Below are 24,071 nucleotides of genomic sequence, written 5' to 3'. Positions count from 1 at the left end.
AGAAACCTATAAAAAACTTCATAAAAGTCATCGACATCCGAGGATGTTAATGCACAAAAAATTATCAGAACTCGTATTCTTTAAATTTACAATTTCTAAATACTCTCAAATTTTCTACATCTGTGTTTGAATTTTTCTTCCATCTGCACAAAAAGCATTATGAATATTTCATAAATGTATTTGGAGCTGGAATACATTGATTATTCTTAATGCTATTATAAAGCTCTATTCTTTTTGTCATATAAGAAACATTGTTTCGAAAATGTCTTGAAAATTCGCAAGTATTTTGACACGATAGTATCAAGTGTTTTAATGACAGGATTTTTCAATGAAATGATTTAAAATAATTTTATGACATGTTTTAATAAATTTTTATGATTTCTTAAAAAATTAAGTTTTAATTATTTCTTAAAAAAATTGCGTTTTGTTGAATTTAATATTTTTAAAAAATCCAACGAAAAAACCCAAAATTTTCCGTTAAATTACATAAAAGTATTTACAAAATTTAATGGAAAAAATATTCACCTGATTGTAGTCATTAGAAAATTTTGAATATTTGTTAAAGAGATGGATAATTTTTCCCCTAAAAAAGCAATAACGACGAAGAATTATCAAACTATGTGTTCATTTTGCATCCATAATAATAAGATTCGAATTCAAAATATTTTGAGCAGTTCCCATCCGATCCAGCACCACTTCATCGGCACGCAAGAGTGCCGCAGCCTACTTCTCCCAATCACATTTTATTGAAATTATCTGGTGCCACTCGCTGGTCAATCTCGCGGCACACCACTTACGAATCATTAACATAAGATATACATTTTTGCTTCATTTCACAATGAAACGGACAACATAACACCGCTTTATTTATTTCTTTCCCCTAGAAAGATACAGGACGGAAAACTAGATATCTGTGAGCGAATCCAACAGACAAGACGACGTCCGATTGATCATTTTTCTCTTTAAAAAAAATCAACAATATCTTAAGAATAAGAAATGAAAAGCGACAGAAAATAAAGCGGAGGAAAAAAAAACAGCGGTGCGTCATTTATAACGAGCTCCAAAACATAATAAGATGGAAAAATAAAATAAAAACTGTTGTTCTTTTTTCCTTAAGCAACGCCCTAATGTTGAAAAAGAGCAGAAAAGATAGAGAAAAAAAAAGTGAACAATAAGAATAAGAAAAGATAAATATTAAAGATAATCGTCTCTTGGCAGTTGATGCATGGGCTATATCCTGCTTCCTGACAGTTTGTTTCGACAAAAGCAAGAGAATGGGAGTGAAAAAAAGAAAAGATAAAGAGTTAAAAAAAAAATAGGAGCGATCCAAGAAGGAATATTAGATTAAAATAAGAATTTGCACAAGGATTTGAATTCTCTTTCTTATGTTTCATTTTATTTTATTTTTATTTTTTTTCTCTCCGTCATTCGTATTTGTTTGCCGGCTATTTATACATTAACTGAAGGAAAAATGATTCGGAATATCCCGTTGAAAAAAGAATTTTTCCTCCTTATTTGGATGGAACAAATTTTGTGAAAAAATAAAATTTTTATGCTGAATAGTTTGTTTATGTATATTTCCGAATAAATCTGTATTAATTCTAATTTGGAGATTTACCTGTAGATTCTAACCCTTGAATGGTGATTTTTTTTCCTCGAGCTGATAATTTTTTTTCTTAGTTAATGATACGTATAGAAAGCCGGAAAAATTATTTTAAAAAATTCTATCTCGAATTGTACTATTTATGCAGGGCCTCAAAGGAGCCGTACAGAGCATCAAAAATAGACCGTAAAATGAATATATCAAAATAATATCAAATTTTAAATATATAACTACCTTCTTCGTGATTCAAACTATAGTAAGTACAAAAAATCGAATTGCAAAGTTCAATTTGAAGGAAATAAAATGCAAATGTTAATGCTAACAAATCAACGAAATCGCGGACACCATACTTTGCAATAAAGAGAACGATGTTGTTAGATAACGATTCTTAACGATTCTTAATAATCAGGTGATTATTACTACCTTAATTGGGACATCTTTCCGCAAATTCAAAAGATAAAATAGGAAGAAAATGACCTCATATAAGCTGAGCATATGCTTGCATATATACAAGCATATATATATGCATATATATAATTTTTCGTAAAATTTGACAATTTTCCCGTCTAGACTGCAAATAATTTTTTTTTACTTTATTTAAATTATCGTCTTAAAATAAAATATATGAATTTGCTGTACGTCGATGGTTGAAACGAAATGGATCATATCATCGTCCTTAATTTTTAATGAAATTACTATTTTTATAATGAAAAAAAAATTGTGTATATTGCTGGTAAAACACTTTACCCTGCATTAATATTTGTTGTGAGAAAAACCAACGTTACGGGTTCTTGTTTGACGTTGTCTAATAACTCTAAATAGGATTTTCAAACTCTTTTTAAATAAGATTTTTAAATTCTTGCTCCAATAATATTTTCAACTTTGCTAATATTTTAAGCATATAAACAGTGTCATGAGAGCATTTTTCTTCTATCGGTACTTTCATTTCTTTTAATGAATCATAGAATTGAACACTTGTGTTTCTTTGCTATCTTACTGCTGAGGCCTGTCTTTACTTCTCATCTTCTACGAAAGCCTCTTGAAGTTCTGTATATCACACTGTTTTGCGTGTTTTCCTGGATTTGACTACAACCACAACAAATCGTCTCTGTGTCGTCCTGGACGAATTCAGAAAAGAACCACCGTGTGATCACTTTCAGCCAATAGGCATCCTCGAAAAGAAAACAGTTTTAGGTGTGGCTCTTGATAACGTCACTCAGTGGTATGTTTTTCATATGGTAGGATATGTCGGGCAGTTTCTCACTTATCATTAAGTTTTTGGTTTTAAAATTTCCATCGCCCCCTTCTTCAGAGAAATTTTTCTCTCATCGCCCCCCAACTCAAACGAACCCATAGGATCCTATATTATACCCGTGGCTTCTATTGCCCCCTTGGACCTTTCCATCGCCCACCAGGGGGCGATATTGCCCACTTTGGGAAACACTGCTCTACATGATCTCCTTTGCTCTTCTAACACACAATTTTCAACTTATCTATGTTTCCACTAATCCTTAATTTTCACCTTCACTCCTCATATCATATGTTTTCAACATTTTTGCTCAGTTTTTACTCATCTATTGCTCTATTCAAAAATAATTTACAACTCATCTATTACTCTACTAATATAACATTTTCAAATCAATTAAATTTTCACTTCAATTATTTCATTAATATATGTATTTCGACTCATTTATTGCTATAATCATATGTAATTCCCAAATCATCTATCGCTTCCCCCATGCGTAATTTTCAACTTACCTATTGCTCCACTTACATATAACTTTTCAAATCAAGATAAAAAAAATGTCCAACTTTTCTCTATTGTTTTATCATTAATGTATAATTTTCAACTCATGTATTTGTCTATCCATGTATAATTCGCAAATCCCCCCCCCCTGCTCTTCTGCCCATAGATAATGTTCGACTCATCTACTCACTCATACATGGTCTCCAACTCATCACTACAAAATTTTCTTACTTTCCTTCAAAAAAATAATCTCGAATAAGACATCATTTCCAGCTTTAAGAAAAAAGTTCCAGAGCAAGAAAATAACAAGAAGAAGGTAAAACCAGAAACTCTAAACTAGAGACGAATTCATGTCCTAACCTTCGAGTTTCCTGTTCTTAAAGTCCGGAATTTCCTCGGTTGCCCGTTTCTTATATGTACCTCCTTCCCACCATTCTACTATTTTCTTCTGAAAAAGACTGATATGTCTTTTTTTTCCTTCTTTTTTCACTCCAACATCATTCTTGTCTACTGATTCTTAAATCCACCATCTGAGCGAGTTACTCTCAAAATAACTTCGAGAAAAAAAAGAAAAGATTCAAGCAGCAAAGAGAGAGGAAAATAATAAATATTGTAAAAGAGAAGAAAAAGAGAGATTTTCGGGAAAATACATTCAGTGAGCAGCAGAAGCAGCCTCTTTCTCTATCTCTTATTTATTCCTTTAAACTTTCGAAAAGTAAAAGTGTTTAAATTCTGAGCAACTCTTTCATTGAAGAATCCGGAAAAAAAAGGAATAAAAGAAAATTCTCTCTCTCTTTTGATACTTTCTTGATATCTATCTTCTCTTTTTTTCTGTTTCCAATCTCCACGAGTCAAATTCAGTTTAGATCGGTTCTTTTTTACCTTTTCCCCCCCCCCTTAAAATGTATGAAATACTTTCTCAATTTCGAGATAAGCTGGTAAAAATGTTTCTTATTTCATTTAAAAATCTGTATAAGAAATTTCTAAGAAAGATCTTCAAACGAATTTTGAGTTCTGGAGTTTTTGATGTGATTTTCTTCAAGTGACTGGAGTATTTAATTAATAATGTATGTGCTGAATGCATCTAACTTGCTCTAAAAAAATCTGATGGATTCTTTAAAGATGTATAGATGGCTTATGAAAGATGGTAAAAACAAAATCGGTATTTTTCACTGAATAAACATGATCAATATTCCTTTCCATTCTTCAAGATTTCTTTATTGGTGAATTCTTGGATGACATTTTCTTCTGAAAGTAGCGGAATTCGCATGAGCTGATTACATTTAATTACATTTAAAAATGCGCAGGGTATCATTTTTACGGTTTATGAACATGGTGACGAGAAAATGCGCACATAAATTTGAAAGCGGATAAAAAATGTTTTGCGATAACAAAATTCCCCCACTCCTTGAATTTAGTTGCGTCAGTTCTGAAATGCCTTGTGAAAAAAACATTCTATAGTTTATTATTCCTTTAGGCCTGCTGGAAGGACTTTTCAGTCGCTTGAGGCTACAAGGTGTTTGTTTGTAATATATATGTGTGCATCCATATATATATATATATATTATTATTATTTTTTTTTTTTTTGTGTATTATATGTTTGTATTTGTGTAAAACATGTCTAGATTTGCGTACTTCATGCTTGTATTCGTGTAACACATGTACATGTCTGAATTTGCGTATTACATGTTTGTATTTGTGAAATAAAAAAAAAAATAATATGAAGCATTTTCTTAACGTTAAATATTATATATTTTTATACTGTGAAACTTTGATACACCAATAAATTCCTCTAAAATGATTTTCTTTTCAAATCTTGTTTTTAATCACCTTTAGTCTAATGTTCATTCGTATTTCAATTCAGTGTTTGATCGCAGACATCTACGAAAGACCTTTTTACGGAAATTGAAAAGGGACTGAAACATTTTTTGTTCCGGGTCCTGGAATCTATCCCGTTGGAATACCACTGTCATTAAATTCTTAAAGTATGAAACCAAATAATCCGCATAGTATTTGGAACTATATGCAGTGAAACTTCGCCATAATAATGCAAAACATAACGATAAATCCCTCTACGACATATCCCGTTTCAAAACCATCTCAAATACCGTTTTAGTGGGGTTTATAGTAATAAAAAATATCTTTCTTTTGCATCGAGAGGAGTTTAACATTAGACGATTAAAAACAAGATTTGAAAAAAAAAATGTATATATATATATATATATATATATATACATAAAAGAAAGATATTTTTTATTACTATAAACCCCACTAAAACGGTATTTGAGATGGTTTTGAAACCGTGTGTCTGTGTGTATTACAACGATATTTTCTTTATATTTCGCTCGAAAAAGATATCCTTCAATGTATTTTTAAACTCGTCACATATTTTAGTTATTCTAAGGACGCGTTGATAATATCGGTATTTGGCATCACCGTAAATTCGTATAAAAAAATGAAAATCAAAATTCGTGCCAAATACCGAAATAAAAAAATGAAGTTTTCGGCACCGCTATTTGTTTGTGTGATACATTAAAATGTGTCGCGATAAGTTTTTTAAACAGAAGTAGTAGAGAGATCTGAGAGTTTTGTTTATCAAATAATCAATTAAATTTTTTTTCTGGCGAATAAATTCTCATAAGGACGTTTTTTAGTGATACTAACAACCCCGATTTAGAAAGATTGCCAACAGCAGCATAAATTTGATTTCACGATATTTTTTCTTGGTCCACAGAATATCCTTGTATCGAGGATTCATTGTACATAAATACACTCTTCTTTTTTAGAATGTCCGTGTTTTTTCAAGCTGGATAAGTCCGAAATAATTTCACGGATAGACGCATTAAATGGATTACGATTCGTGTGTGTTTAGACACATACAGTAGCTTTGTACATGCTTTAGGAATAAAGGGCAGTTTTTTCTTCTTTTCTTTTGAGCTGGGCAGTCGGGAAATGAGATTTTATCGTGAGGTTATTTACTGCTTATAACCCCTCAAAACCAGTGAAGTGGAATTTTCGACCAATGGGAAAGGACATCTGACCATCACGGGTATTGGGAAAGGATGTGAAAAAGACTATATTTTGGATTCTTTTTGAATAAAAAAATTTTAATCATCTCTATACAAGTTCTGGGTGAATAGGCCTATAATTTCATGTTAGGTAAATTTTCATCGTACAAAACAGTGATTTTTACGACATTTTATCACCAGATACTTCGGGGATGAAATTATATTGAACGTAGCAGTTGGCTGTAGCCAGTGTATCATAGAAGTTTACGTTGCCACTGACATGCCATAGATTAGTCTGGGGTGTCATGAATCCCTTATTCACTCGAAGCCATATTATGTTCAATATGCTAATATTAGCTACTGATTTTACTAAAATAGAAAGATAAATGTGTGCTTGTATATATATATGTGCACAATATGAACAGTAGATGAATATATGAAGTATGTACAGTACATGAATAAAATAAATCAGTTTCGTATCATGGTGGCGTTTCTCGAACCTCTTACGGTCATCAAATTCCGTCACGAATTGAGAGATGACCAAAGTACCGGCAGACTTATATGTTTTCGAACATGCCTTTTATACTTTTGAACAGATCACTGTACTCATATTTGAATTATTTTAGATGCTTCTGAGATACAACTCACTTAATCAATGATAATATTTCTAGAATTACCAAATTAAATTTCCATTTTATTGTATCGATACTTTTCCTCTCACTCATAAGCTAAGATGGTTCAATATCTTTATCGATTCATAAAGTGAGTTTCCAAGACATTGGAGATTTAATACTGCCTACATTTAAAACTCACTACGAGCTCAATTTTAGTGTCAAAACATCGAATACGTTGTTTAATAATTTAACGTCATTATTATACAGTAACATTCAATAATAATTTCACAGTGCGCATGTATTTAAACTGACCTTGCATGTTCCGGATATGTGGGTGCGTGTGAGCTTCAAGGGTTGTTTTGGCCATACCTCCGATAGCATTATGGGGATAACCTGAAGGAAAAAAGTAATAGTTTTTAAACCGATAATAATAAATAATTATCAACAGTATTCATTACTTTGTAAAGAACTATGGAGAGACACAGAATGGTTTTGTGATTACTCATTGCCATGAGTAATGTGACGTGTATTGGATGTTTCACAAAGAGAGTATGAAAAAAAAAAAACAATTTTATTTGATTCTAAAATTAAATTAAAGTATAAAATTCATCTGTAATAGTAGCACCTCCATAAATTGATATTTGAGTAAAATATAAAAATTACACGTTTAATATTGGATCACCGATATCTTGGCAAATTATCATTCAAATTTTACAAGATATATTTGCTTTCTTCTTTTTTGTTGTAATAGAGACACACACACACACACACCCACTTTACTGATTGGCATTTTTTTTTTTTCGATTGAGGGATGACGACTGATTGATACTAATTTCAATGTTTATATTCCCCCCTAATTATAATTATTTATGAAAATATCACTACTATACCGCTGACATTTTTAAATATTTCACTTTAATATCAGAATCAATGGTACAATTTCGATTCCTTTTGGTTATGCTTCGTGAAATACCCTGTGCATTCAAAACTAATCAATATCTTCCACTGCTTCGAAATTTCTGAATACATAAATGGAAGATACCATGAGTTTCACGTTTTCCCGAAATCGAATAAACGGCAAAGAAGACATCTATATATAACTATAATTTAAAAATAATTAATTCTCCCGAAATGTTCCAATCTCGCCCTTTCGACGAAAAATTAATTCATACGAATGAACGAGCATACCCCCGATCAAAGTGAAGCTACTTATAATCACTAATTAGACTGCGTGTAATTCTCATTAAGATCAAACGGTTCTCTTTGAACCTCGCAGCAGTTCCACATTTTTGCCAGCCAGCCTCGAACTCCTCCCGCCCTACCCCCTAATTATTCGACCCGCTTCCCATTCCTTTAATTTTCTGGCTAATCAACGGCAAAACCCCCTTCAAAAGGAGAAGTTGGAATTGCAAATGAGCCTTTTCCCTCAAGTCACACGCACACACGCAAGCACAAGCGCGTACACACATATACCAACTAATACTACTAATACCAATTATCAATTTTCGCTGAGTGTCCACGGGGATGAATTATCAGCGAGCGGCAGAAGAGCTACCAACGCACAAGGCACCGATACATCGTTACCTAATTATCACCCCACAAAGATCAGCGTAATCAAGTTAAGTTGTTTAATGAGCTGAGGTTTATACTACTACCACAACTATCCAAGTTGGGCAACTCTCGGGCACGGTACCACCTCTTCCTCCTCCTCCTGTTTCGGATGAAGCCGTATCACAGACGGTCCCGAATCACAGAGCTGAAATTAAATTAAACAGCACACAATGGCCTCGCTTTTCCAAGGTGCTGCTGCTTTACTGGCTGGTGATGAAGGGTGAGGAAAGTGACTGCGAAGAAGATTCAAGATATAGAGAGGGAGCGAGAAAGAAGGTGGGGTTGGCCAAACTGGCGTTCTTTGCCATTTTTGGATAACCATCTATAGTGTCTCCATTTTGGCATCCTCTTTCCTCCAGCCGCTCTCTCCCTCGTTAGAAACGTCCCTTCAAGGATATAAAGGAACATCCAGGATGCCAGCCTTAATTCGATTCGACGGTTTTCCGCAGTAAAGTACTGTAATTTTCGGTGGTAACGTTTTCCCGTTGCTGTTCCGCAGAAACGGCGCTATTCCGCGCGTATGCATCGGGACGGCGATCGCGATAAGACTTTGTGCGCGGAAGATATTTGTATGGCTCTTTTACCTACACAAACTGAAAAGTAATGTTCTCTCATCAGGAAGTGTGATTCCCATTCCGGGAACAATGCGAAGAATTGAAATCGGAATAAATATGCTTGTCTTCATCATCAGTTTCCCTCTCATTCTCTCCCCCCCCCCCAACCTTTAGTGTTTTAAAAGCAAACGTTTCAACTATCTACGGCCAATAAAATTCTATTTTTTCCTCTTTTCATCAACATTACGTATTCACTAAAGCCGCGTGATGTTATTTCCATAGCCAAGGTACAGCTCGAAAACTCTTTTAACTATCATAGCCGTTTGTTCTTTCATCACACATGCTTGCTCGACCCTTTAAACAGCGTTTTGTGTTAAATTGCTAATGAAATGGAAAATGTTGTGAGCGTAATTAAATGCTCCATTAGTTTTAGTCATTGCCCGAGCTGCTGTTTTTGAAGAAATTAGAGTCTAGAACTGTTTTCTAAAGCGTTCATATTTTTAAAGAAGGTCATTTTAACTACAAAGACTATAAGTGAAATGACATTTTAATCTCAAAGAAGTCCATTAATAATTCTTACGTATGAATAAAATGCGTTATTTTAAAAGGTTAGGACAAGGATAAATAACTTAATATTAAAAGATATACAGGGTGATTTTCTAAATTCGTGGGAACGTGATATAAGACACCTCAGCAAGCATTATTTTTGGCCATAGAATGTGCTGTCGAATCGCTATAGCAAAGGCGGTAGAGAGTGTTCTTAGAGAGTGCACTTCAGCATTTCACCAGAAGAGTGTATCATATTTTCATGGCCCCCACATCCTGATGCGGGGCCCCTAGGATGGGACCTTCGGCGGGCTCCCAGACCAGACTTTCCATGGGCCCCTTTATAGTGAATTTATGGCGTGAAAAAACAAAAAAAATGATGAGAATCGTCCCGGACCCTAGGACTGGAGCCCTGTCAGCCTCCCCCTTGTGGGGGCCATGCATATTTTTCTGAAAAATTTGAAATAAGTGCAATCAACTATTCGAGGGTGCAGGGTATTGTAATGTAGTAGCCTCTTTTCCCATGTTGCATCCTGGGTAACGCAGATTCTACCACAAATAATTGTTTCGCTTGGTCATTTTTTTTTTTTTTTTGGTGCAGCACAAACTTGATTGGCCTTGCACTAATAAAAAAAAACAAACTCCATTCCAATCCAAAGGCGCATGTGCACCCTCGAATTGTTGATAGCACATATCGTAGCAAATCCGTCGGAAAAATGTATTTGTTTTTGGTGAAGTGATGTTGAACACTCTTTAAAACACCCTCTAACCACCTTTGCCACTGCGATTCGACTGCACGTTCTGTGATCGAAAATCCTCGTTCAGGTGTCTTAAAGTTTGTGGCTCGAATTTAGAATCAACCTGCATAGATGGCGTATAGGTGCGAGTGCGAAAATCCATATTTTATCTAAAATGTGACAACACACAACTCCATTCACCTTCTCACACAATATTCCATTCTTGGAAAACATAACTTCCATTTGTGTGGATTATCTCCCGAGTGCAGGTTGAACGATGATACTTTTTCCTCAAAATACCGAAATTCGTATATGCTGATTATACGCAAAAAGTTATGGTATAAATCAAGCCAGGACAAATTTATTGCTCCACATACCCGGGAACTTTTTTTTTCCTTTTAACCACATGCCTGAGGCGGGCATGTAAAAAAATAATAATAATAAATTTTAATGTTGTATTTGTCGATTTGTTTTCATCGGTGACAGAGCAAGTTTTCCTACATACATTAGACACTTGCTTTAGCAGATTTTAGATTTTTAGTTAATAACTACCACAATAGTACTACTCCACCGTACATACACCTCGCACACATTCCTTTGCAAAGTTTCTTTATTAATTAATATGTTACTTTTGAAATTTCATTTTAAAATCTCGATTTTATTTCTAAATTTTTATGAAATGAATTTTTTTAATGAAAATGAGCATTAAATAATAAATTAATTGTTAATAAAAGAATAATTGTTATTCAAAATTTTTGAAGATATGCAAGCATTATACAATATTCAGTGTTGTTTTTTTGTGAATGCAAAGTTTTAGAGATTTATCCCGTCATGGTATAATGAATCTCTCGACGAATTTCCATTAAAATTTTACAAGAAAATTATTTTTGTCAAATAAACAGAGAGAGAGAGAGAGAGAAAGAGTAATAATTATTCAACCGATTCACATTTTTCTGATTGAGGCCGCATAAAAATTGTAAAAGTTTTACTTTTCAACTAATAATCATTTTAAAATAGCCGCTGAAACATAACTTAATTTTTTTTTTCACGGTAGATTTCTATTTGTTATTTTACTTAAATTTTAGAATCAACCATATAATTTTTATAATTTCTTCAACCACTTGCCTGGCATGCCCGTGTCAGACACGGACATCCGCTTCTTTATGAAATTAAATTGCGCGTGCTTAGCGTGGGCATCTTAATCTCTGCCCCTCTCTAGAGGGAGCTAACGAAAAACTAAACATTTAACAAAATCTGTACAAACGCTATAGCAACATGCAACAGCAATATCATGATATCTAGATACATAATCTTGTAATCTAATTATATAATCTAGTTCATTCACATAGTCTATCTAAAGAATAGATTATTTACATCCAATGCAAAAAACTTAAATAACAGCATTTCCAAAAAAAAATTTAATTCAAAAAAAGGTAATAAGTGAATTAAAAAAATTAGAGGATATTTAAATAAAAAAAATAATCATGATTTTCTGTAATTGTCTGTTATTCCTTTGATCATTTTTGCCACACCACGGTCATTTTCTGCACACGAGGGCTAATTTGACCGGGATCTACCGATTCCAAACAGCAGGCTTGTTTTTTATACTCGTCGAGAGGTTGGTGCGCTAACCCCTCGATGGGGGACTCACTGCAGTAGCAATTTTTTCTGCGGTCATGTCGCCGTTTCTGTTGCACCCCTGTGTCAGGAAAGTTTCCTGACAAGGACGAACCGGGTATCGAACTCGCGACACCACTAAACATCCTTTGGTACTTTAAGCGAGTATCTTATCGACCTGGGCTACCGCGCCCCTCTGTTATGCCTAGCTATAGACATATAAATAGAATGAAAAAATTAAAAATTTCTGACTTCAGAACAAAACTGAAAACCCATTAGGCGAGTGATTGACAAAATCTTTGTTAAACATACCGTAGACACAAAATTATAGTTTTATAAATTTATAGTTCCTTATTATAAAAAAACATAAACAATATTTTACGTGAAAAAATATATTCATAGAAAAGGCATGCAACAAAAATAGTTCAGTTCCGAATAAATGTAAAAAGGAAATATATGTTCTTCCATTCCGTATACAATATTCGTCTCTATCTCTGATGTTGAACAAGATTTTTCTCTCTTACGAACCATAAATATGTGTTGAACGTTTCTTGCATCAGGCGTATGCTTGCGCTCAATAAATCTCAGTTCAAATAGAATGTATGCATTTATAGAAGTACGATGCACATCGTACTATATTCTCATATTTAAAGGAAATAAAAATAGGGGAAAAAAAGACATTTATCAAAATGTGAAAAAGTCACGTGCTCATATCTCGTGAGAAAGTTAAATATTAGGAAGAGGCATTTCCCCCTATTCTATCGAATGTTTCCCTCTTGCATGAACGATGTTAAACATCGCACACAGATGCTCAAATATGTAATCAAATGTTTGCAAACATCGCCCATAACTCCCTCTGCTATTGACAGAAACGGGGGGATTTATTTCGAATATAGTGACAAAACCAGTAAAAAAATTCGAAAAAATATTTCCGGCGATTAGCTTTAGGTTAAAAGTACCCACCATGTACCAAATTGATTGTACTTTTGTTTGAAAGTTAATAATTTGGGTAATTTAGAAATTGTTATACAGGAAAAATGAGAAATTCTGGACACATTTTAAAAATTAATAACAAATCAACCAACTTACATAAAAAGGTGCAATTTTCTCTAATATACTTATCACAGCCTAGAGAATTTTTTTAATAAATTCAGAAAATTCCAGTTTCACTCACACGTGGCACTGTATCACAAACAACTCGACATAACACATCAAATACAGGGTGGTTACAACTAAACTAACGCTACTCATACATATGTAGCGCCCATTGTGATGGAGGTATTTAGATAAAACTTGGTATATACGACATGAACCATGGGGAAAAGAAAAATTCAATAAAAAGAATAGTCAAATCTTTTACCACTAGGTGAAAACGTGGTGATTTTTTATTACACTCATCTTTTTCCCATCGTCCAAATAATGTATATACCAAATTTAAATGAAACGTGTCCACCACAACGGGAGCTACATAGGTCGGAGTAGTGTCGGTATAATTAAGCTAAGTAGCGTCAGTTCATTTATTAAACCCATTACAACACAAACAGTGCATCATGGTAAATGAAATGCATCATTCAAATGAAATTTAATCGTTTGACGCAATTCAAATTGTCATAAACATTAACTATACACTGTTTGTGTCGAATTTAATGCATTATGTCGAGATTTTTGTTTTACATCGCCACCTGTGAGTTTCATGAACTTTCTCTCTAATCTATAAAAAATGTTCTAGGCTGTGATAAGCGTTTTAGTTCTTACCCTACATTTTCAAGTCAGTTGGTTAATTTGTTATTAACTTTTAAAATGTGTCAAGAATGAATTATTAAATTAAATTTTTATTTTACAACTTTGAAATAATATTACATATATATGAATTTGTTCCACTTGTACCGAAATTTATACAATCTTGATTAAACCGAACGGTTTGTGAAGTCATTTGTTAAACAGATTGCATCATGCTGACGCGAACGACAAGTCAATTTGCGATTCCCTCTTTCATGTTGGATGGGAACAGCAATGTATGTAAATGGGAAAGAATCGGGAAAGAGAGAGAGAGAAGCGGTGGTTCACAGAGTTGTGCAACTATTGCTGATCATTGGCGTGGATAAAATTGGATATATAGATGGAGATTGGGAGGGTAATAAGCTGGTCTGAGCATCCCAGGTCGATCTTGGATTGCTTTTTCATGGACAGATGAACTCGGTGATTCTCCAAGAGTAGCTATCATGGTTTATAATCTCCGGGTACAAGGGGGCAATATACTCACTCATTCACGTACGTATATAATATTTACCTCCCTTATCTCCCATTTCTCCCATGATAGCTCTGCTCATGCTTCATTTAATTGAACGTCTTCCATCAACTGCTATTAGTTTCAGTAACTGTTTGTAATTGACCTGAAATCGTCAAGAAAAACGCATAAAATCGTAGTATATTTTCAATTTGAAACATACATATGGTAATATCTTTTATATAAAGAAGAATTCGTCCTAAACTTGGCCTAGTTGACCCTCTTGCGTTCCTGTGTTATTCTAAGGTTCAATCAAGGGGAAGGGGAGACATGACGGATAGTGAAGGGGAAGCCACAGAGAGCTTAGAAAAAAAAAATCAGATTTTTAAGCTTTGATAACGCTTTCAAGTATGGTGGGAAAAAAGTGCTACCTCTTTCAGAATCTTGCTGAACTAGACATAGAACCAGGACAACTTTAAATCATGGGCCTATCCGGGAGTGGCTGGGGAGAGGGGGGTCCACATGTTGAGATCTTGTGCTGTGATTCTCCAGAGTGCGTGAATATGTAAACTGTCAACTTCAAACTAAGTACGGAGCCCGAGAACATAAATTTATGCGTTATCCCAGTTGAGATAGTTCTGCATAGAACCCTGACAAGTTGAAGTTCAGCCCAAGGATTTCAAATATCAACGTTATTTATAAAATATTTATCTGCTATAAATTTACTCAAAAAAATTTATTCGATAAGCAGAAAGGTTCTCGCTTCTGGATGAAGGTTGAAGGATGTATTCCCCCGAATAGGACAGGGAGCCACGGAAAGAAAATTTGATCCAAATGGGTCATGGGCAAAACTAAGAAACAATGGCAAAATATTAAATGCAGTAAAACCTATTTTCTTAGGCGGGGACAATTTTCTTATTAGTCAGGTGGTAAACTTAGAAAGCGTAAGATTTGGTTTTTGAAATACGTGTGAAACCAGTGGCTGAATAAACGCATTCATAACAGGTGAGTAAATGGTTTATACCAGTATTTATTGACTCGTGCCTATCTCCTTCCCCGTGAAGCATGTTTTCTTATCGTAACCACTCTGTCTTATCAAGAAATCCCTCCTTCATCCAGGAGAGAGGCCCTTTCTACTTATCGAATAATTATTTTAGTAGATTTTTAGTTAAAAAAGATTTTATAAAAAACGTCGGTCTTCGAACCTATAGGCTAGAGTTCAGTGAGCTTCTACTCTTGTCTTGGTTCTATGCAAAGCCGTCTCGACATCATGGGCCCCTGGAGAAATCATCTCCCGTAATCAGCTGCAGGTAACAGATTGCATATTTTCATATTTACTCTCAAAAATGATAGTATCAGTACTCATCACTTATACCCCTCGGCCTTGTCCGGATGGACCCATAAGATAATATGGCCCCAGTTCTTATGGAGGCTTCTGCTATATTCTGGAAGTATGTAGTAGCACGTTTTGTCACAATATTTTCAATATCCCCTCCCCCCCAATTACCTGTCATGGAACCGTTTCCACTTGATTATCATCTGTGACCCCCCCCCCCCCGAAAAATTCAAAGTACCATGAAAAGACCATATGTCCCCAGTTTGGGAAACATTGGTGCAATCGAATTTGGTTAATTCGAAGTCAAAAGTCACAGGAAAAAAGTTCGAATTAATCAAGTAATCTGTCCTGGATCCGTAAAACAACTAAAAATTGCAACTGAATCAGCAACATTTCCATATGGTAATAATTATAAATTATTAACTTTTTATCATTAGTTACGAAATTTCTTCCCAAATTTTGATAATTTATAATTGTAATATGTATAATTGATCTTAGCTGCTACATTATTCCACTGTTCTGGAATCAGCATCACTGCAGAATTTCTTGATTATGCTGAGTTCATGATCATCCATTATGAAACTGTTTCCCAAATTTTGCTTATCATTCTTCTGCTATCATGGAAATATACTTTCATTAACGTATTACAATCTGAACATTCCGATACTTTCCATACGCTTAATAACAACAAAAAGATTCAGACTGAATGTCACACCTTAATTTATAGGTTGCACAACCGGTATTAAGTGGTACACATTATCGATACACTCCAGCTGTAAAATACGATATGGGCACTAAATTATCAAAAAAAAGTAGATGAACAAAACAGAATTTTCATTTGCCCTTAAAAATCTGTTGTTTAATAACTTGATCGAGAAAAGCAAAGTCTGGCTTTTTTTGGAATTTTCCCAAACTAAATTTTTTCACACAAAAAAGTCATGATTGTTTCCCTCCTACTTGGAATTATCCTAAAAATTTCGAATCAAACAAGAAATTTTAACACTAAATCAGATAGAAAACTCAAATGGAGTTCCTAAAAGTTCGAATTATCCAAAATTCGAATCAACCAAGTTGGAATTATCCAAGCTCTTCTGTATATACGACCCATCTCGGAAGCCCTTGGTATCCAAGATTGGCTCGTGACTTATAGGTTAAGAACTCCTTTAAGGGCTCATGCGAAGATTTCGTTTCCATTCTGCATTCAAAATGTTCTAAAAGAAACCGTATAGATGTAATTTTTCCATCAAGCCATCACATATTCATTTTTTCAACATTCTCGGTGCTTCAAGTCTAACAACGTTAATGATTGGTTATGACATTGACGGGCTCCGTACAGCAAGCAGCAACACATCATCAAGCCTCATGAATGTGGCGTCTCTCTCTCTCTCTCTCTCTCTCTCGTTCTACTGGAAACGCCCATTGATCACTCTTGCTTTAGCCTTTTGATCAACAAAATCCTCTCCTTTTTTATTTCCACCTCATGGGAGCTGACGTGGGTTCGATTCCCTCGCTCTCTCTCTCTCTCTCATTCTTTCTTGGCACACATACACCACAAAAGAGCCTCACAATGATCTTGTGCTTCTAGGTTGCGCGTGGCCTTAGGCACACAGACACACGCGACTCCTTTTTCGCCTTTCAAAGACACATATATATATCTTTGTCGTATCCACACACACATAAGCAGTTGCACTCTCTTTTTGCAAGTGTGCACTCGCTGATGTGCCGCGTTAAAAGCACCTCAGAGACGACCCATTATAGGTGGTTATGTGCGGCAGCAAAATAAAAGAAGAGGCCAATAGTGGAAACGAGGGGGGCGAGTCCGTGTGCACACACACACACACACTCTCGTATATGCTTGTGTATATGTGTATCGCTAGGGTGGTAGAGGGGTCGGAACACGCAAATGTTGACGTCCATGAAATACAAGATTTTTTTTTTTCTTCTTCTGGAGCTGTTTTTCTGCGTAATGTGTGAATGTGAATAATGGGGATGGACTCTATCGCAGCGTTTCTCAAACTTTCCAAACCTAAGGACCAGTGAAATGTATGAAACAATGTCCCGGACCACTAACTTACAGCTTGAGTAGAGCTACCATATGTCTCGTATTTTACAGGAAATATAAAAATGCAGGAATAAAATACATATAATAGAGGAATTTCCAGTATTTGGCGAGATATTAAGGACATTTTTATAAAATTTATAAATTATAATTCATCTCGAGCATTTATCATGCTAATTGCTATTTCCTTGAACTAACTGCAATTTTCCGTTAGAACTTCATTTGTTGTATATCGGTAATTTCTCAGCAATTCCAACAACTATTGGTGATTTCAACGATTTATGGTAAACTTTTTTGGTCACAATTGGTGTTGTCCCGTATTTTTCTGTATTGAGAATCCCAATTTCCCGTATTTTTCTCGATGAAATATGATACCCTAGCCAAAACGAATGTTTTTTTCGTGAAATACATTTTTATTTATTGAGAAATTTGCTGAAGCTCTTTACTTTTATTTCGGTAATTTTGGTTATGATTAGCAAATTTGTCATAAATTGTGAATTTTTTTGCTACAGTTAGCAATTTCCCGTACGTAGGACATTTCTGCATTTTTTGCTATTAGATATGGTTATTTTAAGCATGAAAGTCAAATTTTTATTTTCACCCATAAGGATATTACTAATATCAATCACAACAATCGAATAATTTGTCATTCAGTTATAATTAAATAGTTTCAATCGTATATTTTATACTGCATTGGCATTCACGGTGATGATTATAGGTTGTCTATAATTAGTGTTGACATGTGCTCAGCTGTCTAAAGCCTCAATTACCCATCAGAAAACTGTGAAACTTTGATAATAGCAAAAATGAATGGATGGGAAACAAGTTTAAAGCAATAATAATAATAATCGGTTCTAGCATTCACCTCTAGACGGTGTATTTAATGCAAGTTTATAGTTCACTTGCTAAATTGTTTAGTGCCCAAACTGCTCGGGCTTCATAACAGAGTATCTAAACACTTATATATGCACAACCATTTCCATTCTCATTTCTTCAACTAATGAAATACGGAGATTTCTACTACGAACACGATGGTTCCTCACGGAACGCTATGCGAAGATTTTAGGTGTATATAGCAGTTTCAAAAATCCTCTCCACACCACTTTGTTAATAAAGACGTTCCAAAAAATTCATGGTTTTCTAATGGGTAGATAAGGTTGCAGACAGCTTAGAACACTCCTACTTCAAATATAGTGCAATATACCTGCCCAATATATATATATATATAACCATATATTCAAAAAGATATATACTTTCCCAACTTCCCTTTCAAAACGCTAAATTTCTAACAGTTCACGATTTATATTACTTCAAAAATGCTCTTATTGTGTGCAAAATAACAATGCGTTCACTCACTTTAATGAGTAAACTTTGAATAAAAATAATGTCTACTCTACAAGGTGATTCTAAATTCATGGGACAAACTTTAACAGGTAATATAAGACACCTAAACAACAATTTTTGGTCACAGAATGCACGGTCGAATCACAATAGCAAAGGCGGTAGAGAGTGCTTTTAGAGAGTGCTCAATAGTACTTAACCAAAAACAAATATCATATTATTCAGATGGATTTGCTGCCATATGTTCTATCTACCATTCGAGAGTGCATATGCACCTTCAGATTGGTCTGGAGTTTGTTTTTATTGGTGCGAGAGCCATCAAGATTATGCTGCACCGATGATCAAGCGATATAACGACTCGTGGTAGAATTTGCGTTACCAGGTTGCACTGTGAAAAGGCCTATCACATTGCAACACATTGCACCCTCGAATGGTTGATTGCAATTATTGCAACAAATTCGTCAGAAAAATATGATATTCACTTTTAGTGAAATGCTGTTGTGCAGTCTCTAAAAACACCCTCTTTCTATGACTCTTGTGTTTAGGTGTCTTATTTCACCTCTTAAAATTTGTCCCATGAATTTAAAATCACACTTTACGGTTTTAACAAAGCTGGAATATGACATATTGAACAATATAAAATCAAATTCACGGTCCCTTCATCTGGCAACAACTTCCTTTCGAATTCGAAGATTCCTCTTACACCAATGTCACTGACTATTTCACAAAAAACTCATTTTTACAATGTTTCCAAGGTGGAATATCATGCTAATTAACACAAACATTCGAAGTTTTTCACAATCTTTCCATTACATATACTATTGTATCGTACCCCTAACCAGAAATCCAAACCGTATCAAATAGAATAACTCATCAATTTCAAGGTCTATCCACTCTAGGTTATATGAATTGAGAAACGGAACATTTTGGCAGCCATTTCGGTTATTTTGTTTGCTTCGCCACACACTAATGGGCCAGAAACGAAAAATAATAATTTGAGTCGCTTTAAAGAAAACATCTAAGAGAGTACATTGTAGCAACTATTGGTAAGTTTCCCAATGTTTGGGCGCAGAACCAAAAAAACAAAGTGAGATCGACGCCCATTTAGTACGTGTGGCGTTCAAGAGAGAGAGAGAGGAAAGAGTCTTTCCTTCTCGCAGGACAAACAAACGCGTCACAATTAATCGGTCAATAGCGGCTGACCCAGTTGCATGTTTACAGATGAGTCCAACGCAGGAGATGGACCTCTCTCTACTTATCGCTCCCCGGGTGCGGATAGGTTTTTGTTCAGTGAGGTGTCACTCACATTCAGTGCCACCATAAAACAAGCCTACGTCGTGACACTAATGACTCGGTAAATAAGCTGCCGACGCGTGAAAACGTGTTAAACGCTCCCGGGTTCCCTTATTTACAAGATGTTTGCTCTCACTTTATTGCTTCTTCAGTACGTCTCTGTCTTCTCTTTGTCACTTTAGTGTGTCTTAATTAAGTTGTTTACCGCTTATTAGACTTTCGAAAATACAAACTCTAAAAGTTACAAAATGTCATGCTGGAGTAATTAGGAAACTAAACTGATATAGTATTACATTTCGATTATTATTTGATTTTGGGTTTTTTTAGCTCCAGAACCCATTAAGTCAAGCTGAGTCAAAATATCACCTTTTAGCTGTTATAATATTCACTGCTACTGATCAACAGCTACCTCTATTAACACTTATTTAGTTTTACGATTTCAACTCACTAAGCATATATATTTACATGTTCTTATGCCCCTTGTAGACCCTGGTGCCACATATGTGTGGGTTGCCTTTTCTCACTGTATAAGTTTTTTCTTTTGACCTCAGAGAGTTAGGTTCTGACATAAAAGATTGTAGAAGTTTTGAGTTAAAAATATTTGGAAACATGAACTTTGGAGAAGGGTGTCATTCATCAGGAAGTAGCAGTAGTAACTTAAGAGGGTTTTTAAGATGTCTTCCAGGAGAAAGTACCCGAGAAAAGTGTGATTTATTACATAAAATTTGCAATAAAATTCTAGAAAAAATTGTATGTGAAGACGGACGTAACGTGCATCATCTTGACTGAAAAAATTTGAACGAAATGAACTTTTTCTTTGTACAAAAAAATTGAAATTTTGAAAATAAAGATTTGCTGGCATTAATTTTTTAATGCATTTTTTTCAATATCAAAAATGCAGAAACATTTTGAAAATTCCAAAAAAATGAATGCTTGGGTCTGAAAGGGCTATGTCGATTCAGTGATTTCTCTCAAATGTACTCATCGTACTCCTCTCTATAAGATGTACTCGTGATACGCAGTACTTTCTGTCAAACGAATTGAAATGAACGAGTTACTCATCGTAGGAATGATAATGCATCATACAACATTACCAATGTCATTCTATAATGAATAAGAATCCCAAAACATAACACATAAAAGTCAGAAACCCGTTTTCTGTCGTTAATGTCGTTTATCGTAAAAGCAGCGTTTTTTAAAGATTTCCTCTCAAGACATTCTTATGTTTTCTTCTTATTTTTGTCTCACAAGAATTGTCATTTTTCTCTCGCTATCAAAAGTGTAAGTGTTAGTGTTGCAACAGAGCTCGGCTTCTTTATTATTTTTACTAGGTTTTTTTTTTTTTTACACTGTCTCGCCCTTGAGTATAATATACACCAGATACTAGACCAGTATCGAGTCGCGTCAAGAAGAATAGCTGCTGCGATGTCTCTTTCCTGGACAAGTGACATTCGCTTACTTCCTCCTGGCATTTCCTCTTCCGGGCCAAGGAGTTCCACGACGAGCTCGACGATTGGTGGAGGAGAGCGTCTCAGCCAATCACCTCCGGTGTCTTAATGGACGTCTTCCGCCGGTAGATCAGTCGCGAAATGACTATTGATCAATGACACGTTTATATATCGATATATTTATATTTATTTATTATATACACACATAAAAGTATCGTTTTACTCGTCCATTATCCCCGCTCACCGGAGAGTGCTCTTTTCTCTCCGTATCAGTATGTGCCTTTATTATTATTATTTATAGATAATCACTGATATATTTCAGGAAATTCCTACAGTCTCGGGGAATTTATCCAATCACAACATAATTAATAATTTAAAAATGTGTTGTGAATACATTATTACAAAAAAACGTTCCAAACATTTCGGGCCAAACTTAAAATTTACTAGAGACTCGACGACCAAAAATCTATCTTTACATAGTGGTGCCTCTAGAGACTCGAATCAAACAGTAGACTCAAGTATGTTTCACGATTTGTAGGCATTCTGAAATCGAGGAGAAAAAACTTTTTTTTTCACGGCGAGGATGTTTTTGAGTCGGGTTTTTTCAGCACTTCTGTACATAGTGAATATGAATGCTTTTTATATGTAACCTCCACCCATAAAAGATATCAAATCGAGGGAAGAGCCAAAAATGTTTGGGCCCAGGGCTCTTGCATTCATTAAGAGACCCCCTCCCTCCCTTTACCTGGATTCATAGGGACTTTGCGTATTTTACAGCGATTTCTGGGTGGTCCAATAGGATCTATTCAGGTTGATTCCAAACTCAACGAACAAACTTTTAGGGGTAATAGAAAACACAAAAGCAAAACAGAATCACATAGAAATGTATGACCGGAAACCCCAGCTGGAGAATAAATGAAGATGCAGAAATGGCAAACCAATAATGGTTGGTAAAACACTTTAAAAGTTTCATTGCGTGCCTAACTGCGGATGGTAAGAACGTTGAGAAAATTTTTAAAACGTAACGTGTACGAGTAAGTTCCCGTGTAAAGTATCGCTAAATAAAAAGTTTATCCACCCATTATTGGTTTGCCATTTCTGAATCTTCGTTTATCTTCCAGCTGATCAGGTTGGGGGTTTCCGGTCATATATTCCTAAGTGATTCTGTTTTGTTTTTGTGTTTTCTACCTCCCCTAAAAGTTTGTACGTTGAGTTCTGAATCACCCTGTATATTATTAGAGAATTAAATTATATTCAGGAAATTATAAAATTTATATTTTTATAAAGGTACTAAGGTTCAGAATTTCTGTAAATTCTGTAACTACATATGCCTTTTCATCGGTGAGTCACGGTGGAAAGCTACGATCCCCGCATTTGATCCGTGCGTATGCGTTGAAGACCCCCTGGTCTAAATATTGCTAGAATTTTCGATAAAATTTCAGTTGTTCATTACATCATCAGAATATAATTAATTTAACGTACGTCCTGTGGGACGTATCAAACCATTGTAGGCACTTCAGTACAGATTTCCAAGTCAAAGAGTACATTACGGAAACAGCATTTCTTTAGTGAATACCACACACAATAAATACTCTTCTTTAACAATACTTTTAAAAAAAATCATCTTTTAAGGCAATGTTGTCCCCGCTTCTGCAATAACCATCGACACGGTCACAAGTGCAAACTAGAATACGTTGTTTACACGCGTCAAACTGATATATGACTGGTATGGTAACCAAACCGCCACCTACAGTCACACTACAGCTAAAATCAGATATTAAGTCAGTAAAGTATCATTGGGTTTGTTTAAACTAGATCATTCCGTAGCCACTTAAACTCATTATGTGCCTATGTTTCATTTACTTCATGAAATATGAACTTTAAATTTCTGTATTTTCGTTAGGTTACGCCAACTTTTCGGAAATAGAGCTCATTTGGTCAGGTAGTTAATTTATATAAAACACGTAATTACGTTAAAAGAAGGTGAATAAGAGAAGAAAGCTTCAAAAAAAAGCAGTGAATACCTTGAATATCAAAGCGCATTTTCACAGCTGAGTACTTTGATAACGTAACTAGTGATTTAACTTTGTATCACTCAAATAACGTGAATATGTTTGAATTGACATAAAAATTATCTGAACAGGGTCTATGGCACTGATCAGTAACATACAGTAACATAAAGTACCAAATAAAAATTTAGGACAACATGTGCCTGATATATGTAATATGACTCGAAATACTAATGAAGTTTATCAGTATTTTTATACTGTAGGATGCATCTCTAATCCCTGTTTCTTTTCCAAGCTTGTACTCTTTCAGTACCGTATTTC

The 24,071-nt window shown here is 34.7% G+C and overlaps 1 protein-coding gene across 1 annotated transcript in view; it reads right to left on the bottom strand.

Moving 5' to 3' along the window:
- The window catches only part of LOC149078839 (retroviral integration site protein Fli-1 homolog), a 130,965-nt gene that overhangs the window by 14,900 nt on the left and 91,994 nt on the right, over nt 1–24,071 (bottom strand). Inside the window, exon 6 of the mRNA XM_089240998.1 lies at nt 7,285–7,365. Within this exon, the coding sequence (XP_089097124.1) occupies nt 7,285–7,365 (81 nt within the window). The remainder of the gene's footprint in view (nt 1–7,284; nt 7,366–24,071) is intronic.

This window comes from Pholcus phalangioides, unplaced genomic scaffold (assembly GCF_987345545.1).
Source record: "Pholcus phalangioides strain wild (caught in Gottingen) unplaced genomic scaffold, Ppha-v1.0 ptg000013l_1, whole genome shotgun sequence".
NCBI lineage: Eukaryota > Metazoa > Arthropoda > Arachnida > Araneae > Pholcidae > Pholcus > Pholcus phalangioides.
The sequence above is the reverse complement of the archived record's forward strand: the minus strand, read 5'-3'. Positions and strand labels throughout refer to the sequence as shown.